At 41.2% G+C, this 22,321-nt stretch overlaps 3 protein-coding genes across 4 annotated transcripts in view; all 3 read left to right on the top strand.

Annotated features, from left to right (window-relative positions):
* Nucleotides 1–1,864: 1,864 nt before the first annotated feature.
* Nucleotides 1,865–5,536, top strand: LOC123518356. Its single transcript, XM_045279135.1, has 7 exons — nucleotides 1,865–2,142; nucleotides 2,453–2,596; nucleotides 2,790–2,986; nucleotides 3,337–3,459; nucleotides 3,597–3,706; nucleotides 3,799–4,013; nucleotides 4,292–5,536. The coding sequence occupies exons 1-7, from the start codon at nucleotides 1,957–1,959 to the stop codon at nucleotides 5,249–5,251; spliced, it is 1,935 nt and encodes a 644-aa protein (XP_045135070.1). The 5' UTR covers nucleotides 1,865–1,956; the 3' UTR covers nucleotides 5,252–5,536.
* Nucleotides 5,537–8,452: 2,916 nt separating this feature from the next.
* Nucleotides 8,453–16,241, top strand: LOC123518246 (caspase-8-like). Of its 2 annotated transcripts, XM_045278970.1 has the most exons (8): nucleotides 8,453–8,677; nucleotides 9,150–9,223; nucleotides 9,825–9,968; nucleotides 10,302–10,942; nucleotides 12,028–12,237; nucleotides 13,546–13,727; nucleotides 13,958–14,143; nucleotides 15,455–16,241. In XM_045278970.1, the coding sequence occupies exons 1-8, from the start codon at nucleotides 8,656–8,658 to the stop codon at nucleotides 15,685–15,687; spliced, it is 1,692 nt and encodes a 563-aa protein (XP_045134905.1). In that variant the 5' UTR covers nucleotides 8,453–8,655; the 3' UTR covers nucleotides 15,688–16,241. The 2 variants fall into 2 exon arrangements, with proteins under 2 accessions (XP_045134905.1, XP_045134906.1); XM_045278971.1 differs by lacking the exons at nucleotides 8,453–8,677; nucleotides 9,150–9,223 and having other exon boundaries at nucleotides 9,828–9,968; nucleotides 10,210–10,942.
* A 2,499-nt stretch (nucleotides 16,242–18,740) lies between these two features.
* Nucleotides 18,741–22,321, top strand: part of LOC123518402 (nuclear receptor subfamily 2 group E member 1-like) — a 14,146-nt gene continuing 10,565 nt past the window's right edge. Inside the window, 1 exon segment of the mRNA XM_045279215.1 lies at nucleotides 18,741–19,093. Coding sequence (XP_045135150.1) covers nucleotides 19,018–19,093 — 76 coding nt within the window. The 5' untranslated portion in view covers nucleotides 18,741–19,017.

Genomic DNA, 22,321 nt, shown 5'->3' with positions numbered 1-22,321 from the left:
ACGGGATGTAAATCGAGGAGTTGTGACCTTGTTGTCCCGGTGTGTGGTGTGTGCCTGATCTCAGGCCTATCCGAAGATCGGAAATAATGAGCTCTGAGCTCGTTCCGTAGGGTAACGTCTGGCTGTCTCGTCAGAGACTGTGCAGCAGATCAAACAATGAAACACACACACACACACACACACACACACACACACACACACACACACACACACACACACACACAGGTAATAATCACCAACGTGTGAAGCCACTTCGGCCAAAAGACACGTTATCGAACACCACTCATGTGTCTCAGTTGTCAGAAGTATTAGAGAGATAAAGTGGAAATGACCTGCACACTGACACTGCAATCACGAGTAGTGTAACAAAAGAGCGTTGCCTTACCTAACGAGAAGATACTTGGAGTCAAAATCGAAGTCCTAATCATTTTGAGAGAGAGAGAGAGAGAGAGAGAGAGAGAGAGAGAGAGAGAGAGAGTGTGTGTGTGTGTGTGTAATTTTTTTTTTTTATCACCTTGGTCTCCTGCTGGTCACCCAGCCAGTCTTCCCCATTACGGAGCGAGCTCAGAGCTCATAGACCGATCTTCAGGTAGGACTGAGACCACAACACACTCCACACACCGGGAAAGCGAGGCCACAACCCCTCGAGTTACATCCCGTACTTATTTACTGCTATGTGAACAAGGGCCACACATTAAGAGGCTTGCCCATTTGCCTCGCCGCACCGAGACTCGAACCCGGCCCTCCCGATTGTGAGTCGAGTCGTGTGTGTGTGTGTGTGTGTGTGTGTGTGTGTGTGTGTGTGCCTCGTTACGACACAGGAAGCTACTATCACCGTAAATATAACCGTGACGAATGTAGCGCCCCAAACCAAGGATCAAACAACACATAGATCGTTCTTCCGCCAGCTGGGGAGCGCTTGGACAAGGGAAACGATATAAATGAGATGCTAGAACGTGTTAAAGTGATATGATCATAACAAGGGCAAGCTATGACGTCAGTAAGAAGGCTGTGCTCTTGTAGGTGGTAGTGGTGGTGGTGATTGTAGTGGTTGTGATGATAATGTCCGAAGAGAATGTAATGATAGTTATGGTATAGATGTGGTTAAAGTAAAGCCATATTTGGTTGTTGTACGCACACACACACACTCTCTCTCTCTCTCTCTCTCTCTCTCAGATATATAAATATAGTAATGGCAGTTACGGATCCTCAGCATTAAGCGGAACGGAAGTGGTGAGGAAGGTCCCTTATCATGTGTGCGTCACCAGCCCTGTATGTGGCGTCAACTATTAACGTAGACAGCAAATCTTTTTATAAGCTGTATATCCTGTTGTCAAGGATGGTGTGCTTTCCTTTCTTACAAGACAATCAAGTTGGGTTTAGTTTTTCTTTCTTCATAGATTAGTGCTCCGTTCTATTCCGCATTGCTTCATTAACTTAACTCCCCTTTATCTGGGAACTGGCAACTAAGTGGGTTTTTTTTTATAATTTTTGTTACCCTTGGTCAGCTTTTCTCTCTTACATAAAAAAAAAACTCTTTAACTATACGTATTGTACCATATTACTGAATGCGTATGCAATTAGCAACTATCCACTATCAAAGTTATTAGCGCTGTTGACAACAAGATGCTGCATATAAACTGTTTAAATCGTGAATGTTCTGTTGCAAAAGACGTTGAGAGGAAACTGATATTCTCGTAATAACATCCTTCTAGAAAAAGAAAGGTAAAAACGTAGCTTAAGTTAACTAGACTGATAATTTCAATCATGTCTGATACTTTCTTGTCATACCAATGGACACTGGTACTTCCGTTTCGAGAATCGAAACACAGCTGACGAAGTTCACGAAGCTCCGAAAACTGCTTAGACCCAGTGCAGAGAACTGACCGAGGAAAAGACACAACAGAACTGATTCTGTCCTCCTGCTTGAGTGAGATTCTGACGAGGCCAGACGTAATGGAATCACCCACAATGGCGAGACAATCAGACCAGGTGGCGCTGTTGTGTGACTCGAGTGTTGATCCGGGGGCGGCAAGATCAGCTGGACGTCAGCGGCATTTTGTTTCCCTGGCGTCACTGACTGTGCTCGTTACTTGCGTGTTGGCACTCATAACACTAATATTGTACGGAAGAGAGCACTTGGTAAGAACGCCGTCTTCTTAAAGGAAATGAAACACAATAGTGAAATTAAATGAAAACCTTATTTTTTTATTTCTGAATCTCTGTCATGACTTAAATTATATCGTTTAAAAATATATAACTGATCATAATCAAGTATAGGTAGAAAAAAGACAAATGAAGTATCTACATGTATAACGAAGCAATCAAGCGTAAAAGAGCACATTTCTAAGCCATTAATGTAAATATTCCTGACAAATAAATTTGGTTTACGGATTCCAAATATTTACATTTCAGTGATGCAAGCAGTGAAATTTTTCTTTTCTGATCGCAGGGAATGTCAGAAAGAGAGACCGTGCGAACAATCGACCCACCAGAAAAATATGAGTATGATATGCTTCTCGCTGTTGACACCGCTAGTACGCAGTTGGTGAAGGAGGATGTGCCACAGGCTTTCATGGAGACTACTGATAGCAAGGTACTCTGTCTGTGTCTGTGTCTGTGCCTGTGCCTGTGCCTGTGCCTGTATCTGTATCTGTGCCTGTGCCTGTGCGTGTGTATGCGCGCGCGCGCGCACCTGTGTGTGTGTGTGTGTGTGTGTGAGCGCGCGCGCTTGATAGTGAAAAAAAAACAAGAAAAAACTAAGTAACGATTCCAAAGGAATTTTTCAGGTTTATGCTAATGATGTTGTGCTGGGAAATGATGAAGTCCAGGTCGATACAGAAGCTGAGGCACAAAACGATGACTCCTTGGGAACCTCGGATGAGTTGCAAGGTCTCCTGGAAAGCGTGGGAGAAGATCCAACAGACCCGGATGCTGTGGCCTTCCTCCTGCCGCTGCGAGGTCACGTGGGGGGCCTTGGCATGCGGTTTGTTGTTGTGCTTTGCATTACAATTTGAACATATCTTAAACCCCTTCAACACCATGATGTGTTTCCATATTCATTCAGATTACTATTCAGTGATTTTATACAGCTACAAAAACTTATGTGGGGTGTTAGAATAATGAAGACTGTTGCCATTAATTTTGACCTCCATTGACCGTTCCTAATGTCAATAATTATAATGGTCTAATCGTACCTAAATCTCTAGGTAAAGATATGTCCCAGTATTGAAAGGGTTTAATGTCTTGTTTAGCGTGGTGAAAGGAAGGATGAGGTGATATGTGTTTTGAGTGTTCTTTTACCAATCAGTGATGCTCAGGTGTTGGTGTCAGCAGACTGGGCCGACGCCTCAAGTCTGTGATGGAGCAGTCAGAGAAGGAGCAAGTTGGCAATGTGTCACAGTTCATCCCGAGTTCCATCCTAGTCAGGGACACACAGTGCGAACCAGAAATCACGAGGTTAGGCATTAGAATCGGAAGAATATATTTTCTTTTAAATCCCCAATATTTCGTGTATATCTGAACAAGTGACAATGGTATATACATATTCTTTTTAATGAAAGGAATCCCTCAACAGTCAATGTCTCTCGAGGCAGGTCGCTGGCAGAACACTTCTACGAGGTACATGGCGTCACGCGCTACTTTGGTCTGCTAACAGACGAAGAGATCATGACGGTAGCTCTGTGGGCGCGGACCAGAGCACCAGGTGTGTAAGTGGGCGCGTATGTGTGTATGTATGTTTGTTACAGGTAAGATGGAATCCATGTCATCAATGAATAAAATTTTTGTCTCCGTCAGGAACACGGTTTGTGTCGCCCACGGCTACTTCCCCTTACCTGGAGATAGCGAAGAACGTAGCGACGGTACAACCGTCTGCTAATATGCTAGCATCGGCAGTAGCTGATTTCCTTCTAACAGTGCAGGCGGTGCAGCCTCTTGTGGTCGTCAAGGCGTCCTTCCACACTGATGCATTCGTGTACCTCCTGCGCTTCTCTGGCGTCCGTCCTGCTAAGGTAAAATTTTATTAAGGTGCGAGTCAGCCTACGTGATGGTCATTGAGTCCATCAACAATTATTATCTATTTGATATTTAAATCTGTAAATTTCTAAATCAATCCCTAGTTTTGTTTGTGCTAAGTCAAACAAAGTGGCAAGTCTGGAAGAAATACAAGATTTTTAAGATCAAAGATTAGTTTTGCAAATATTTGGGGACTTTTTTCAGTGGAGATGCGGCATTCTTGAAATGGAAGTGGTGTGTGTGTGTGTGTGTGTATGGGTTTACGTGTTTACAGGTGCTGCATTATTACCACACCACCAACATGAGTGACTTGGCGTGGCGAGTGCAGAGCCATCTGGTAGTATCCTCCTCCCCTGTCGTCCTGCTCGGAGACGCAGAGAGCTGGTTCCTCGTAGAAGCTGTCGATCGTCTCATATCTGCAGTGTGGATTATTCCATATCCGACGCAGCTATGTGAAAAAGCGCAAACCAAGCAGTCAGAGTTGATAAGCTTCATATACCGCGCTCATGACGACGTCCCAGGCAAATTTTTGCAGAAACAGCCTATGTTAGCACCTATGGAGTCAATAGTTAAGGCCTCGCACTGGCTTCTTAGTGGCGGCAAGCGCTGGTGGAGAGGATCATATGTAGTGGCTGCAAAAGTGGCGGTAAATTCTGTGGCAGCAGGAGTGAGGCTACTTGGAAATTCCGATGGTTGGCTTCCCTTGCTTCAGTACGACCTTACTGTTAAAGGCATTGGTCGACGCCTCTATCAAGAATTGCTAGTAACAAAAGATCTGCTCAAGCCTCTATTGTCGGGTGATAACTGTAGTTTAGTCATACGTTACCAAGAAGAACTCACAGGAGAATGTAAGGTGAACTATATGTCTGTGCATTCCTCCCTCCCAACACTACTTGTGCCGGCTGAACGCGGCGCCCAGTTGCATGTCGACTGCCGCCGCCAGCACGCAGACCTGCGCTGTTCTGCTCCAAAAGATGCCTGGGCTCCCATCACGTGCCACGGCTCCCTTCAAGGCGGTCATATCTTTGCGAGGGAGTGTGGAAAAGAAGTAGGTATCCGTGTCGCAGCTTCCCAAGGATGTACAGGGACGCAGGGACTAATGTGCCGCGGGGGACGCTCTTTGGGTTGCCTCTTGTCTGGCCTGTGCACATCCGTCTCTGTGGCGTCAGCACCCATCTACCAGTGCGACGGCCTCAATCTGGATACTGTAGACTTCGAAAAGTTAATCCCGTAAAAATTTCTGGCAACAAACGACCAGAATATTATGTTTATCAAGATGTGATTGTATATATGAATAAATCACAAAAGGTGTAGTAATGTTGTAGAACCGACTACATATTCTGAGTTACTGAGCATCAAATTCACCTTAGTTCTTGTATGTTAGTTAACGGTTTATGTCTATTAGCTTTACACACTCTTGATGCGCTTCATACTATTGGCAAGATTTGCAAAACGGGAATGATCAAGTTCCATATATTTTCTGTTGTTCCGGAATAAATTGTTGAAAAAAAGAAAAAAACTTTCTATGATTACCTGTCCCTCTATCAGTTGGCAGGAGACCAATGTGTGACTCCGAGTGGAAGTGATGCTAAAGACAGACATCCTCAGCTCGGGTGACAGCAGGCAGGGAATGCCAGACTACAGTGGAAAACCAACCTGCCTGTGACATTTCCCTTCGTTCTTATTCTTTCATTTTTTTTTATAGTTATCACTTTAATCTTGTGTGTGTGTGTGTGTGTGTGTGTGTGTGTGTGTGTGTGTGTGCGTTCCTTAATTACTATGATATATTTATGCATGTGATTGTAGTTCTTTTGTTTACCGAGAGAGAGAGAGAGAGAGAGAGAGAGAGAGAGAGAGAGAGAGCCATAGCATTGAAAGATTAGTCACCAATGCTATAAAGAAAAGATAAACATTATACATGAAAAAAAAACATACTAACAAAACACCTAAACCACACACACACACACACACACACACACACACACACACACACACACACACACACACACACACACACACACCGCGTAGTGTAGTGGTTAGCACGCTCGACTCACACTCGAGAGGGTCCAGGTTCGAGTCCTAGAGGCGGCGAGGCAAATGGGCAAGCCTCTTAATGTGTGGCCCCTGTTCACATAGCAGTAAATAGGTACGGGATGTAACTCGAGGGGTTGTGGCCTCGCTTTCCCGGTGTGTGGAGTGTGTTGTGGTCTCAGTCCTACCCGAAGATCGATCTATGAGCTCTGAGCTCGCTCCGTAATGGGGGAGACTGGCTGGGTGACCAGCAGGCGACTGAGGTGAAGTGAATTACACACACACACGTACACATGACACACACAAACAGATAGGCATGAAACTTACCTGACCTTTTACTGATAAGATTAGCCACAAATACTATCACTATCAGTCAACATCACCTTCACCACCTCGGCCGCCACCACCACCACCACCACCACCATCACCACCACATCAATAAATAAACAAATCCAACTTCCCAATATACACAGTTCTTCATCAACACACACACGCGCACACATACACACACACACACACACACACACACACACACACATTATCTCTCTCTCTCTCTCTCTCTCTCTCTCTATCTATCTATTTATCTCCTTTCCTCTTCTTTACACACACACACACGTTCTCTCTCTCTCTCTCTCTCTCTCTCTCTCTCTCTCTCTCTCTCTCTCTCTCTCTCTCTCTCTCTCTCTCTTGCTGTCCTTTTCTTCTTCTATCATCGTAGTAGTAGTTAGTCAGGCTGCTTTCGTAAGGACCGCAAGGTCTGTTGTGGCCTGTGTTTCTATGTAACTCTCTCTCTCTCTCTCTCTCTCTCTCTCTCTCTCTCTCTCTCACACACACACACACACACACACACACACACACACACACACACACACGGCCCGGTAGCTCAGTGGTTAGAGCGCTGGCTTCACAAGCCAGAGGACCGGGGTTCGATTCCCCGGCCGGGTGGAGATATTTGGGTGTGTCCTTTCACGTGTAGCCCCTGTTCACCTAGCAGTGAGTAGGTACGGGATGTAAATCGAGGAGTTGTGACCTTGTTGTCCCGGTGTGTGGTGTGTGCCTGGTCTCAGACCTATCCCAAGATCGGAAATAATGAGCTCTGAGCTCGTTCCGTAGGGTAACGTCTGGCTGTCTCGTCATAGACTGCAGCAGATCAAACAGTGAATTACACTCTCTCTCTCTCTCTCTCTCTCTCTCTCTCTCTCTCTCTCTCTCTCTCCTCAGAAACATGCTGGCAGGAAATAAAGAGAAAAGACAAAGAGAAAAGGGATGCGACTCATTTCCTTCCGAGGTGAAATTCTGGTTGTAGTAGTTAGTATACAAACAAACATCTTCCTCAAGTACTACATAAGATATCCAGTAACTCAAACAGCACAACATAAATAAGTGTCATTTTGTCTATTTATTTACTTTATTCCATTTTATCTATGTTTTCTTTTTTTTATTCTATCTCTGGTGATGTGTTTATGTCTTGTCTGTACACCGACATCTGCATTTCGCTTTTATGATTTATGTCTGATTATTCGACAAGTTACTACTTTCTACTGAGTAAAAATGTGGAAGACAGAAATCCTGCTGCCAGTCTGACGTATCAGTAGACGCGCAGGACGAAGTTATCAGCTGAGACAGGATGTCGGTAGTTAGACCATATAAAGTACGTATATATGTCAAGCTGAAATCGTAATTCAGTATAAAAAAGTAGTTTTGTGTGAAAATAGTTAGAGGTTTCACATGTTTTTCAATCTGCTGTAATGATGATGATGATGATCATAAAAAGTGATAATAATATACAATTATCATTATTCTTATCTTCATTCTTATCATCATAATTACTATCATTATTATTATTATTATTATTATTATTATTATTATTATTATTATTATTATTATCATTATTATTATTTCAATTATTATCAATATCAATTATCATCATCATTAGTAGTAGTAGAAATAGTAGTAGTAGTAGTAGTAGTAGTAGTAGTAGTAGTAGTAGTAGTAGTAGTAGTAGTAGTAGTAGTAGTACTAGTAGTAGTAATAACAATAGCAGTAGCACAACAACAACAACAACAACAACCACTACTACTACTACTACTACTACTACTATTATTATTACTACTACTACTACTACTACTACTACTACTACTACTACTACTACTACTACTATTATTACTACTACTACTACTGCTACTACTACTACTACTGCTACTACGGCTACTACTACTACTACCACTACTACTTCCACTATCAGTAAGTGTCATTATTAATACCGATGAAAAATTATTGCGATAAGCACCTGCATGTTTTCCCTGACGAGTTTCTTCTTATCTTGGTCCCTCGGTATCACCCTGATAAGATGGTCTGCCACCAACCAGCCTTACACCACATTAACCACCTGCCCTCCTTACCTCCCTCCCTCCCTGCGTCACTCATCACCAAAGCGTACCTTCCCAGTGCCTCGTTCACAACTGGCCGTGATGGCTTAGTGGCTGATCTTCTACACTGTGGCGTTGGAGAAGAGCACTGTGCTTACCTAACGCTGCGAGGAGAGGAATAAGGAAGTGGAATTGAGAAGAAAGAGGCAAAGCTACCATTTCACTATACTTCATCAGGATGTCGGCAACGGAAAACATGGGTGGGTGAGATTTTTAAGCATTTGATTGACTTAATTAACTTAGGAGTTCTTATCGAGTGCAGGTTTATTGTATTTTGTGGAAAGATGAACACTTTTCTAAAAGGCAAAAAAAAGTGATGATCGTTATCTACTTAAAACTTTTTACTGCTTCTGGTTGAATTTTTCGTCATTTAAATCTTCCATTGTTATTTAGATGAAGTGATTTTAAACTACCTTTTTCTATTGGTCTTCCTTTATTGTAATTGCGTGTTCTTTACATTCAACTACATGGCTTCAGCTGATAGCCTAAAAGGTCACATTGTGTCAAGCATGTTTGATAGGCACCAAAAACGTTGCTCCTCTTGCTTGGAAGTGTTTCCGGTCTATTTAACAAAGGATTAACTTAGCTGTAAGAGAGAGAGAGAGAGAGAGAGAGAGAGAGAGAGAGAGAGAGAGAGAGAGAGAGATTGTTAACTGTTTTTCCTTCCTGCAGACCTCTCCGTATTGAAAGAGGTGAAAGATGAGCATATACCGCAAATGCTGTTTCTCGCCGTCAATCCCACTACAGTAAGTGTTGTCTGTTCTTTGACACAATGCGCTTCAGATGAAAAAAAAAAAAAAAAAAAAAATCAAAGAATAGGGAGAAAGGAGCCATTTTTCTCCCTGAATTCATAACAACATAGACGAAATAATTGTACTTTATCGCCTTGTAATAAAAAATGTGAATAAAAAGTAAATTAAGCCAAATTCAAGAACACATAACGCTGGAAGAAATGCTTTTCTTAGTAGATAAACATACTAAAAACCTCATTATGACATTGTACTTTAAGATCGCTTTTAAAAAGAGCCTCATAAATGCAGCAAAATTCTTCAGCAGCATTCACTTATAACACAAAGCGTATTGATGGCAGAGTTAAAAATGCTAAGACCATGCACACTAGATCCTGTATGAGGCAATAGATAATGAGAGTGAGTAACGCAGGAGATGCAGTAACTATTCCCAGGCAAGGAGAGGAAAACGTATGAAAGAATTTTGTTTGATTAACTTTCTTTGTCTTTATGTGAGCGCATCTTCTAACGTGGACGCCTCATTAGTTATTATGATGCTGATGTGAAGATGAATGAGATTAGTAAGATGAACTGACTTGAGTGATTCCTGCGTACACAGCTGGGGGAGGAGCCTATGGAGGTTGCCTCAACGCCCACCTACACAGACGGAGGCGCATTGGGCATGGGTTACGTTCCTCCCACCGGGGATGTAAGCAGCGACGGCGGTTCAGAACCGATCCAGAGACTCATTCTCAAATTTGAGGTAGGTAAGATGAACTGTTACCTGGAGTCGGGTGGGGCGGGTTGGGACAAGCAAGAACGAGATTGGACGGGCTGGGACGGGTTGAGACATATAATAAACGAAAGCGAACATAACCTCAAATACAAATAAGTACTACAAATAGTTTCTGGTAACACGGGAAAAGTTTTGTGCAGTTCACTTTTTGCAACTATACTGTAATATTCTCAGTAGCTAGCCACCTGTGCATCTAACTTCCCATCAGCCAAATGACATGACGACCACCGGTGGCGTCACGCCATAATGTGACAGCCACGCGCCTGTACTGCCTGCTACACTAACACAGCGTCACGACAGGCGGCGCTACGGAACCAAAACATCACCCCTGTGCGGCGCGAGCTACACCTGAGACTGCTGAAGTCATCTATGTTGGAGATACCAAATGGCAACGATCTCAGCACCCTCGAGAGCAACTTTTCAGACGAAGTGGACCAGCTGAGTAGCAACGAGGAGGACGTGCTGGAGTTTACGGAGATCTTCGAGAGACTGAAATACGAGATACCAAAAGAAATCAGGGACCGATTCAACCAGATCGTGACTAGCAAGAAAATTCCCTTCAGAAAAGCTGAAGGCAGCAAGAAAAAGACATTTTTCGTATACGCAGAAAACAAGATTCTGATGAAGGTGTGTAACAGCCTTTCTGCTCTGGAGGTGTACCAGATGTATATGATACTCTCAGAGAGCAAGGTGGTAGAGGAAGACGACGCCATGAAGGACTTCTTGTCTCAACCGTGTGTGTCTCCCGAGGCCCTGGAGAACGTGAAGGGACTTAAGGACGTGGCTTTCTACTACTTCATCCTTACACTTATGAGGAAGAAGATGATAAACCGCCTCTATACACACAAACTGTACTTCCTCCTGGAGAAGTTGAAGCACATCCTGGTGAAAGATAAGAAAAAATGCATCCACGTCGACAGAGCCCTACAGATGCTCAACAGGTATTGCACTGTGTTTAGTCCTGCACTGTGTCTCTAGTTATGTATTGGTACTGTGTCTCTAGTTATGTACTGGTACTGTGTCTCTAGTTATGTACTGGTACTGTGTCTCTAGTTATGTACTGGTACTGTGTCTCTAGTTATGTACTACGTCTAGTCCTGCACTGTGGCTAGTCCTCTACTGCATCTCTATTTATATACTGTGTGTCTAATTCTGTATTTTGTCTCGTCTTGCATTGTACGTCTAGTTATGTACTGCGTCTGACCTTGTAGTTTGTCTCTAATCCTACCATACCCTTCACACAACACTTCTCATATCATGCAGTCACTGTTGAAATAAGTGTTTCTCTCCCGTGTCTCTCGCTTTCCTTTGTCTCCAAGACTACAAGAAATTATTTTGATTTGTCTCGCTCCTGTGACTGATTCAGAAGTATTTTCAATTCTTCCTTTAAAGTAAAAAGGAGACGATCTTTTCAAAAGTTATATTACTTCGTTATACAGCTTGTTTAGTTATTCAGCTACTGATTTTCAACATTTTTTCTTGTAATGCTTGTGTTCAAGATATCGATGTCGGTCACATGTTCTCCAACATTTGTAGGCCTCAATCACCGAGTATCCGTCACTAATTGTCGTCATAAATTGCATCCTTTTATTTTAAGAAGATATACACCTTATGACATTAAGTTTTCACTGAGCTTTACTCTTATTACGCACGAAAGCCACAAGTTTCCCTTTCCCTTTACGGATACCTGTTGCGCCTCGTGTTCATATTCCTCGTAAGGGAGAATCTATCTTATTCTTCCTTTTCTCTTACAAATTCCAAAATGTCAAGGCCATTCCAGTGACCGGCTATACATATGTCTTGCACTTATGTGGTTCCATTTCTTTACTGCATTTCATATCTCCATCTCTCTTCTCATCCTTTAAGTATCCCTTTTTTTCAGCAGATGTTGTAAAGGCTCTTTCAGTTGGCTCCTCATCTTTCCTTCTCACGATCATACCATTCCAGTAACTTCCTCTCCATTGTCTCACCGTCCCTGTCTTTAGTGTTCTTTCTTGCTACTACAACTCCAATTCGCTTCCCGCAGGTATCCTATCGCCTCGCATCCGCCCGGACTCTGTCTCATCTTCCATATGAATGAAAACCGCATCGGTGCCTCCAAAGACATGAACCGGGTGCGTGAGCTGTTCGAGAAGGTGTTCATGTACGACGTGTTCGTGAAGGTCGATCCCACCGCCGAGCAGATCAAGTCCATCATCAGCAAACTGAAGGCTGCCAGGAACAAATTCTACGATAGGTGTGTGTAATTCACCTCGGTTGCCTACTGGTCACCCAGCCAGTCTTCCCCATTACGGAGCGAACTCAGAGCTCATAGACCGATCTTCGGGTAGGACTGAGACCACAACACACTCCACACACCGGGAAAGCGAGGCCACAACCCCTCGAGTTACATCCCGTACCTATTTACTGTTAGGTGAACAGGGGCCACACATTAAGAGGCTTGCCCATTTGCCTCGCCGCACCGGGACTCGAACCCGGCCCTCTCAATTGTGAGTCGAGCGTGCTAACCACTACACTACGCGGTGTGTGTGTGTGTGTGTGTGTGTGTGTGTGTGTGTGTGTGAGTGTGAGAGAGAGAGAGAGAGAGAGAGAGAGAGAGAGAGAGAGAGAGAGAGAGAGAGAGAGAGAGATTGATTGATTAGATTTATTTGGCCATTTTACTACACTGATTACTATTATACTCTACACAGAAAATGACTTAACGCAAGATCCAATAAGCTAAAGCTTCAGTAGGACCTGAAAACTAGTATTGTGGCAGACACAGGGGACGCATTACGGCCACTCTATGGCAGAGTTGGAAATTGATAGTTACAACAATCAGTAAATTAACAAATAAAGTAAACAAATAATACACATTCATATGTACAATGAGAATAATAATAATAATAATAATAATGATAATAATAATAATAATAATAATAATGATAATAATAATAATAGTAATAGCAACAACAACAACAACAACAACAACAACGATGATGATGATGATGATGATGATGATGATAATAATAATAATAATAATAAAAGTAATGATAATAATATTACTAATAATAGTAACTAATAACGAGAGAGAGAGAGAGAGAGAGAGAGAGAGAGAGAGAGAGAGAGAGAGAGAGAGAGAGAGTAATGTTGTGAGTGTAGTGTTTCGTTCTTTTCTTCACGTGTTCTCTCTTTTTGTCTCTTCTTCCCCTTTCAAACATTGCATTTCAGTTAGTCCCCTAATTTGTCATTCACCTTTTTCCTTTTCTTCTTTTCTCCTTTTCTTTTTTTCTCCTTCTTTACGTTCCTTTTTATATCAACATTTCCTCTCCTCTATTTTCACATCTATCTTGTTTTTTCTTCTTCACATTAATTCCTGTGGGAGTGATGCATCGCTCGTAGTCTAAAGGTTGAGATCTTTATTGTGGCTCACGTTATTTTCCCAGTGGTAGAGTTAAAGCTCCCACAATCCCTGGCTTAATGTGTATATCATTCCTGTTGTATCGTATCTGTAGTAACAAGATTAACTTCCATTTCCTTCTGGTCGCTCCTTGGCGTTGGTTAGCCTGGTGGTGTGGTTCATGGGTCACGGCAGCAAGACGTACTTGAACGTGAAAGAAGGACAGATCCATCGCCGGCTTGACTTGATAGAACCTTTCACGGAGATCGAGTGGTTCTTCAAGAAGCCCAAACTGTTCTTCATCCAAGCCTGTGCTGTCAAGGATAACCGCAAGAGATTTTCTTCCTGTGAGTGTTACCATGATAAATATTTTTTCCTTTGTTTGGCGATGAACTTTTAACCGTTTGAATTGATGATTTGGGATACTAGGCAGTCAGTATGCTAGGCCCTCAACATCTATCCCAGTGAATGCGTCTTGATGTTTGACGGGGAAGAGGTTTTTTTTCAAGGGGATGGATTTGAATTTTATAATTATTAGCCTAACTCTTCTATTTATTTGCTGCACTTTTTTGTTCAGCGTCAGGACAGGACCTGAAGTCTCGCTCAACACAAATGGACTCTGTTGGTTGGAAGGCACCGGCGGGGATAAGGTGGCAAGAGAAATATGCTGACTACACTGATGTGTCAAACATCAACTGCTTTGCTGACACGCTCATCTCCTACGCAACAATGTGGTACCAGCCGGCGGCACGCGACGCGGAGGGTGAGTTAGGCTGAGACACCATGTAAAGTACTGACAAATCTAAGAATCATGCAACATGACACTTCTTGATAGAGATTTCCTTCTCTGTTGATTGGAATAAGCAGAATTCATCTCGGTTCAGTAGTGTTCATAGGAACACTAAACAGACCTGATAGATGAATGGATAAGGTTTGGGGATGACCTTCGTCCTGCAATTGGAATCAGGAACTAATAATTATGATGGCGATAATGCAAAAGACTTCCCATGAGCAGATCTATAACTACAACTAGAATAGGTAGCTTACACAGAGGGCAACACTTAAGGATGACTAAAGGAGGTTCGAGGAAGTCGTATGTCTTGCTTTGGAATTACAGAGACTAATACTAATAATGGTGACGGTGATGTTATTAATGAACTTTATAACTCCTACGGCCTCGCTGCACAAAATTTTCTTCATTCTCTCACCCCTATTTTGTTCACCTCTCTAATGCAAGAGTTAACCAGTATTCCCAATCATTCATCACTTTCTCTGGTAAACTCTCTGCTTCTGTATTTCCCCCTTTCTATGACTTGAATTCTCTCATGAAGGAGGTTTTAAGACACTTGTCCTCCTGTTTCGATCAACGTTTATGACTGTATGGGGACCATTTTTTCAGTGGACCTTTTTTATACCTTTTTTGTTGCCCATTTTATTTATTTATTTTTTTTTACGTAGGGAAGAGGGCAAAAAAAAAAAAAAAGAAAGTTAAAAAAAGGCCCACTTGAGCGCTGGCTCTCCAAAGAGTACAAAAAGTGCCAAAACCGTTAGCCAGAATTAGGGAAGCAAATGTCTCGATACCTCCCTCTTATAAGAAGACAAGTTGTAGGAATTCGGAAATACAGATGCAGGGAGGGAGTTCCAGAGTTTACCAGTGAAAGGGATGGATGATTGAGAGTACTGGTTGACTCTTGCATTAGAGAGTTGGACAGAATAGGGATGAGAGGAAGAAGAAACCCTTGTGCAGCGTGGCCGCAGGAGGAGGGGAGGCATGCAGTTAGCAAGATCAGTAGAACAGTTACCATGAAAATAGCGATAAAATATAGAAAGGGATGCAACATTTCGGCGGTGAGAAAGAGACTGAAGACAGTAAGTCAGACGGTATCCCTTCTACATGAAAAAAGGGTCTCTATAACTACAAGAAGAACAGCTTGCACAGGGAGCAAATACAAAAGGATGACTAGAGAATGTTGGGAGGAAGCACTTCGTCTTGCTTTAAAATCATTGAGACTAATGATAGTGATGGGAATGTTAAAATTAACTTTATAACTACCATCATCATCATTGGCTGCAGGTTCCCTCTACGTGGACACTCTAGTGGACCAGCTGCGTGATCATGGTAGCTACGAGAGCATCGAAAACGTCCTGCGTCGCGTGCATTACAACGTGAACACCGTGAGTCTACTTCACAAAGAGCCCGGCGAAGGGGAGGTGCAGTGGAAGCAGGCCCCCTACTTCGAATCTTCACTTCAGAAAGAGTTTGTCTTCCCACCATGTAAAAGTCAAGCTTGCGAGGTTCAGAACTGAAGGCCATAATGTGAAAAGACTGATGAATGTAAGAAAAGCCAGCGGTGTCATATGTTCCCATTATTGCACCGTTGTGTCCTTTGTTTTAAGAAAATCTACCTTCTTGTAAAGAGAGAGAGAGAGAGAGAGAGAGAGAGAGAGAGAGAGAGAGAGAGAGAGAGAGAGAGAGAGAGAGAGAGAGAGAGAGAGAGAGAGAGAGAGAGAGAGAGAGAGAGAGAGAGAGAGAGAGAGAGAGAGAGAGAGAGAAAGAGAGAGAGAGAGAGAGAGAAATGCGGAGGTTAGCTGAATGTCACACAAGAAAGCTGAATCATAAGTGAAAGGCTCAGATATGTAAGTGATAAGGGTGGAGGGCTGAGGAGGTGGTGGCGTCCGTGGATGGTAAGTGTTAACAAGCCGCAGCTTTTTGTATATCCTTCCTCGCTCCTGTCATCTAGTTTCCAGTGTCTTCATATTCATTACCGAGTGAATCATCTTGGACACTGAAGAGGTCACGTAGAGGATTCAGTCACTGTAATGGGTGTGTGGACTTTCGGCAATAGCAATCTGATCTTTTACCAGCTGTCTCGTTATACCCAAGCTTTACTGAAAGATAGAAACTGTAGTAATAGTAATAATAATAGTAGTAGTAGTAGTAGTAGTAGTAGTAGTAGTCTATCTAGATATATACAACGGTAATAGTAGTAGTAAGTAGTGGTAGCATTATTATTATTATTATTATTATTATTATTATTATTATTATTATTATTATTATTATTATTATCATTATTATTATTATCATTATCATCATTATTATTAGTATCATTATTATTATTATTATTATTATTATTATTATTATTATTATTATTATTATTATTATCATTATTGTTAGTAGTAGTAGTAGTAGTAGCAGTAGCAGTAGCAGTAACAGTAGCAGTAACAGTAGCAGTAGCAGTAGCAGTAGCAGTAGTAGTAGTGGTGGTGGTGGTGTTGATTCAGTAGTAGTAGCAACGGTAATACTCTGTTCGATATCTTAAGAAATATAAGCTCCTCGTAGTGGCAATTACTGTTATTGTCCTAGGCCTAACAAATGTTTAGTTAGAAGCAGGCTGCAGTGTTATGCCAAAGACTAACGCTTGCTAAGGCTCAACATTACTTCGAAATAAATCTGTTATTATTAAGTTAAAACGTGTTATCGTTAACGTCGTTTCCTGTAACTACTCGATTATTTTGTTGGGATGTTAGTATATACAATCTGCTCATTTTGATAATATAAAGAGCTTCGAGAAGTGTCTTGCAACTTCTGACTTAGATTAGTTATCACGTAACTATAATCACGAACATGAAGCGCACGATGAAAGTGCTCCACTCTGCTGACAAACTTTGGCTCCTCTTGTATTTTGTGTGTTACCTTCCTTTTCACGAGTCACTGAGAGGGCTTGGTGTCTTGGTGTTACTATGCTAGGCTAAGTTCAGTGATGAGATTGTCTTAATTTCTGTATGACAGGCTGGTGATTTTAGTTACCGTTATAAGACTGTGTATGTCGGATGAGTACTGCATTTGCGTGGAAAGATACTGTAATAGAACACATGTGAAAAAAGGAAAAAACGTGAAATATGTTTAATAAAATGCCATAGAGAAGTTTGATTTGTTTTAAATTTCTTCATTTCACACCAATCTAAATTGATCGACCAGGCTTCTGAATCCATCCTGCTACTACCAAAGCAATCACTTCTTCCGGCAACAACAACGACAACAAAACCATCAGTAATAACCTGCCGAAACGGAAATTACTATTTGAGGTCATATTGAGGCAAGTGGGTGCTGTGGACTTGCTTCTAGCCCATGCAGTGTGACGTGCATAAGTTTCCCTTCTTGTCTCACAAAACAAGGCAGCAATCAAAACTTGCCCTGTAGTCAACTCCCTTTTCAAAACATGTACACCTTTCACTCATAATTACTTGAAGTGAATCATGAAATATCCTTATACCATTCCTGTATTGTCAAAAGATTCCGAGATGGAGAAATTATAACTTTTTAAGGTCTGTTGTATATGAAGACTAAAAATATCAAAATCAAGAAAATTCTTTCAAAGTTTATGACTTAAAAAGAAAGAAAATAACAAAGTTATCGATATAATATGTTCCATGAATCAAGAAAAGTGCTTTTTGAATTGCATTTTTCATTTATCAAGAGGTTATGTGATATCAGAAAGGTCTTTTTCATTCACATACTGCTTCTCCAACAATCAAGGAACATTTCTTTATAAGAAAAAAAAAAATGCTTCCAAGCCAAACTCATCGTCCTATCCTCCCTATACGCTGCGATACTTCTCGTTATTCCGCGTCTTTTCTTGACCTGCTCTTCGGGAGCTAAATAACTGGTCAGCCTTCCAGATCACTAGCCCTTCTTGAAATGGTTACGGAAAAAATATATATGATATTGACAATGTAGATCGTGATTCTACTAATAATAACAAAACTGACAATAATAAAACAACAATAATAACACCATTATAATAATGATATTAATAATAATAATAATAATTATTATCATTATTATCATTATTATTATTAACATCGTTATTACTATCATTACTATTTTTATTATTATCATTATCATTATTATTATTATTATTATTATTATTATTATTATTATCATTATTATTATCATTATTACAATTACTATTATTCTTGTTATTATTATTATTATTATTATTATCATTATTATTATTATTATCATTATTATTATTATTATTATTATTATTATTATCATTATTATTATTATTTTTGTTATCATTATTCTTATCATTATTATTATTAATACAATAATTATCATAATTACATCAAGAACAACATCAAACGCATCATCATCATCAGCAGGTGGCGCCATGAAGTGAGTGAAGTGGTCTCAAAGTAAGATCTTTGCCTTGAAATAAATCAAGATCATGTCGGCGGGTGGCCAATGGGCGGAGAGCGGGAACTCTTGGAGTCTGGTGTTGGGGCGGGGCCTGGGGCGCATGGGGACGGAGGGCAGCGTGGGCCAGCCAATGGGAGGCTTTCTGTGTGGGCGGGGACATTACCTTTTAGCCAATCAGTTTCTTGGAGCTGGTTCCTTGCCCTACCCCACCCCACCCCGCCCAGCGGGGCGAGACAATGGGCCTGACAAGGGCGTATGGGGTGACTGGGATGCCCACAAATGGTGTCGATACTTAGTGCGCTGTAGCTCCCGGGACAGTGAATAGTGAACACAAGGCGCTTAATGCTTGTCGCGAGGAAACAGAAGGTTTAGCACAGCTTCCTGCTTGCACAGTGATCTATGCGAGTGTCAAGGAGACCCGCTCACGTGGCCCCATGTTGATAGAGGCCATGACGGAGGTGGAGAAGATGGACCTGCGGCTCACTGCCCGTGGCCCGGCGTCTGCCAAGTGTGAGTCTTGTGTCTTGTGTCCAGACGTGTCCGCTGCGCCTCGCCAACCTGGTCGTGTCGCCAAGAACCGCACATGGTTTCAGGCCCCTCCTCCTCATCATCATCCTTACCATTAATTATAACAGCAACAACAATAACAATGATGATAATAGAAGTAATAATAGTAACAGTAATGATCCTTTTCATAAAACAATTACAATAATCATTACCACCACTCAACAGTGTAATGTCGTGAGGCGGTGCAGTGTTGAGTGACCCACAGTCATTTAGCCAGGACGTTCTTAAAGATAATGAAGAGACACAAGACACAACAATTTTCCAGCGCGTATGCCACGGGCTGAACGTTACCTGCACACAACGACTAAATAACTGTGACTCGAAAAGTAAGACTCCAAGCTACAAAAAGATATTCTGGAAATATTCCATAAATGTTTTATGCACAGGAAAAAAAGTAGCTATAGATTGAATATCAGGTTGTGAACAAGAAAAGACGCTTAACCCCTTCAATACTGGGACATTGTTACTTTCAGATTTGTGTACGATAGGACCATTTTATTGACATTAGGAATTAAGGCTTTATGGAGGTCAGAAGATTAATGGCTAGAGTCTTCACTATTTTACTCCCCCACATGAGTTTCCGAAGCTGTATAAAATCACCAGATAGTAAGCAGAAAGAATATGGAAACCCGTCATAGTACTGAAGGGGTTAAACATTTGATTTGAACCGAAGCTAAATTGGTGAGAGGAACGGCTTGAAAATTGTTAACCTTCGATGATAACTAAGACCAGATTTGAACCAAACGTGACGGGAGAAATGCTTAGCACGTGCGCCCCAGCATTCTCCCTCTTATTTAGCGACATTCCTTTAGTTTCTTGTGTGACAGGGTGGCGCGAGACGAGCGATCTGTTATCGTGTACAAGCCGCTGAAATTCTGAAGAGCAGAGGAGGTAGTACCAAGTGGTAATGTTTGTCTTCTCTTCTTTGCATTCTGAGTCCTTAGAGGGTCTGTTACTTTAAGGAAAGAAAATTCACTAGAGCTGCTTCGTTCAAGTTACCAAAACACCTGCCCGATATTATGCACAGTACTTAGCAGTCTACGCTATAGGTGGAACGCACGTGACCAATTGAGACAGGAAAGCATATCTGGACAGCAATTAAAACTCTCAATCATAAGGTAGTGAATCAATACACTGGTAATCTATATAATACACTCATTCCATTGCACCGACGCTGAGAGTAAAACCGTTTATCGCATATTGTAATTGTTCTTAGAAAAATGTGCGTCGCTTGTTTATCATGATTATTGCAAATTACTTATTTTTCAACTCACATCCACAGCCACATCCGAAAGCATTGCGTAGCGTGGCACAACACAAGCATGATCTCCCAAGACACACCAAGCGACCCCATATTCAAATTGTATATAGTTTGAGTTGTAATGCATTTAAAAAAATTATTGTGATTACTCTGCACTAGTATTCTTGATATTGTTATTGTTGTTGTAATTATTATTAGCATTTTTATTATTATTATTATTATTATTATTATTATTATTATTATTATTATTATTATTATTATTACTATTATCATAATTATTATCATTATCATTACTATAATCTTTACGACTTACCATTATTATTATTGTCATCATCATTGCTATCGTTACTTATATTGTTACTATTTCTTCATGCTATTAAATTACCTTTACTGTATATATAATGTACTATTACTACTACTACTACTACTACTACTACTACTACTACTACTACTACTACTACTACTACTACTACTACTACTACTACTTCTACTACTACTACTACTACTACTGGTTCTACTAGAACAACAACAACAAGTACTACTACTACTACTACTGCTACTACTACTACTACTATTACTACTACTACTACTACTGCTACTACTACTACTATTATAATATCACCGTACATGATCCACGGTCGAAATGTTCATGTTCCTTTCCCATAATTCTAGTATAAATAGTTTTCCATTAGTGTAAGATTTCCTGCAGTCACAGACAGCATTAACTTCAGATTGGCTGCCGCGCTACGTAATATTCACAACTCATCGCTCATAGCTTTTCCAATATGACGATTGTAGTCTTCACGTTTATGAAAAATGTCCTGCTTATTTGTACACGATATGAATGTTTAATTCCTTGAGTACCATGATGTGTTTCCATATTTATTCTGCTTACTATTTGGTGATTTTATACAGTTTAAGAAATTTATATGTGGAGGATTAAAATACTGTGAAGACTGGCCATTAATCTTCTGACCTCCATAGTCCCTTCCTAATGTAAATAAAATAGTCTAATCGTACACAAATCTGAAGGCAAAAATGTGTCCCGGTAATGAAGGGGTTAAATAAGATAGGAAGAAATTTAATTCTAAAACTAATAGAGTAGTAAATGTACGGAACAGACTTAGTAATTAGGTTTGCAAATTTTGAAAGAAGAAGATATAGAGCAATTTATCAATAGGAAATGAAAATTAATAAGGTACGTATAACTGCCTCTCTCTCTCTCTCTCTCTCTCTCTCTCTCTCTCTCTCTCTCTCTCTCTCTCTCTCTCTCTCTCTGTCCCCGAGGGTATAAGGGGAGGTGACGAGGGGTGCGCTCAACAGATATAAGAGGGATCAGATACCTTATTGTTGACGCTCCTCTTAAAAACAATGACACGCTAATCCCGCAATGGAGGCAGACCGGCTGTTGCTGCTGCTGCTGCTGCCTCTCGCCTTTGTTAGTGTGTGTGTGTGTGTGTGTGTGTGTGTGTGTGTGTGTGTGTGTGTGTGTGTGTGTGTGTGTGTGTGTGTGTGGACGGACTCAGGCCAGATAGAGAGGGACTATGATTAAAAGATTGGCAGAAATTGATACAACAAAAAATAATATCAATGTCGATGAAGCGTCAACGAAAAGTATCTTATAAGAAAATAAGGAAGCTGCAAGAAGCCATCAGGCCAATACACGAGAGAGAGAGAGAGAGAGAGAGAGAGAGAGAGAGAGAGAGAGAGAGAGAGAGAGAGAGAGAGAGAGAGAGAGAGAGAGAGAGAGAGAGAGAGAGAGAGAGAGAGAGAGAGAGAGAGAGAGAGAGCCTTTTGTGAGGTGCTCAGTATATGCTCACATTCTTACTTAAAAAAAAAAAAAATAAGAAGAGGGAGAAAAGTGATACAACGAGTGAATCTCCTTCCGTCTCTCTCTCTCTCTCTCTCTC

The sequence above is a fragment of the Portunus trituberculatus genome, chromosome 43, assembly GCF_017591435.1.
Source record: "Portunus trituberculatus isolate SZX2019 chromosome 43, ASM1759143v1, whole genome shotgun sequence".
NCBI lineage: Eukaryota > Metazoa > Arthropoda > Malacostraca > Decapoda > Portunidae > Portunus > Portunus trituberculatus.
The sequence above is the reverse complement of the archived record's forward strand: the minus strand, read 5'-3'. Positions and strand labels throughout refer to the sequence as shown.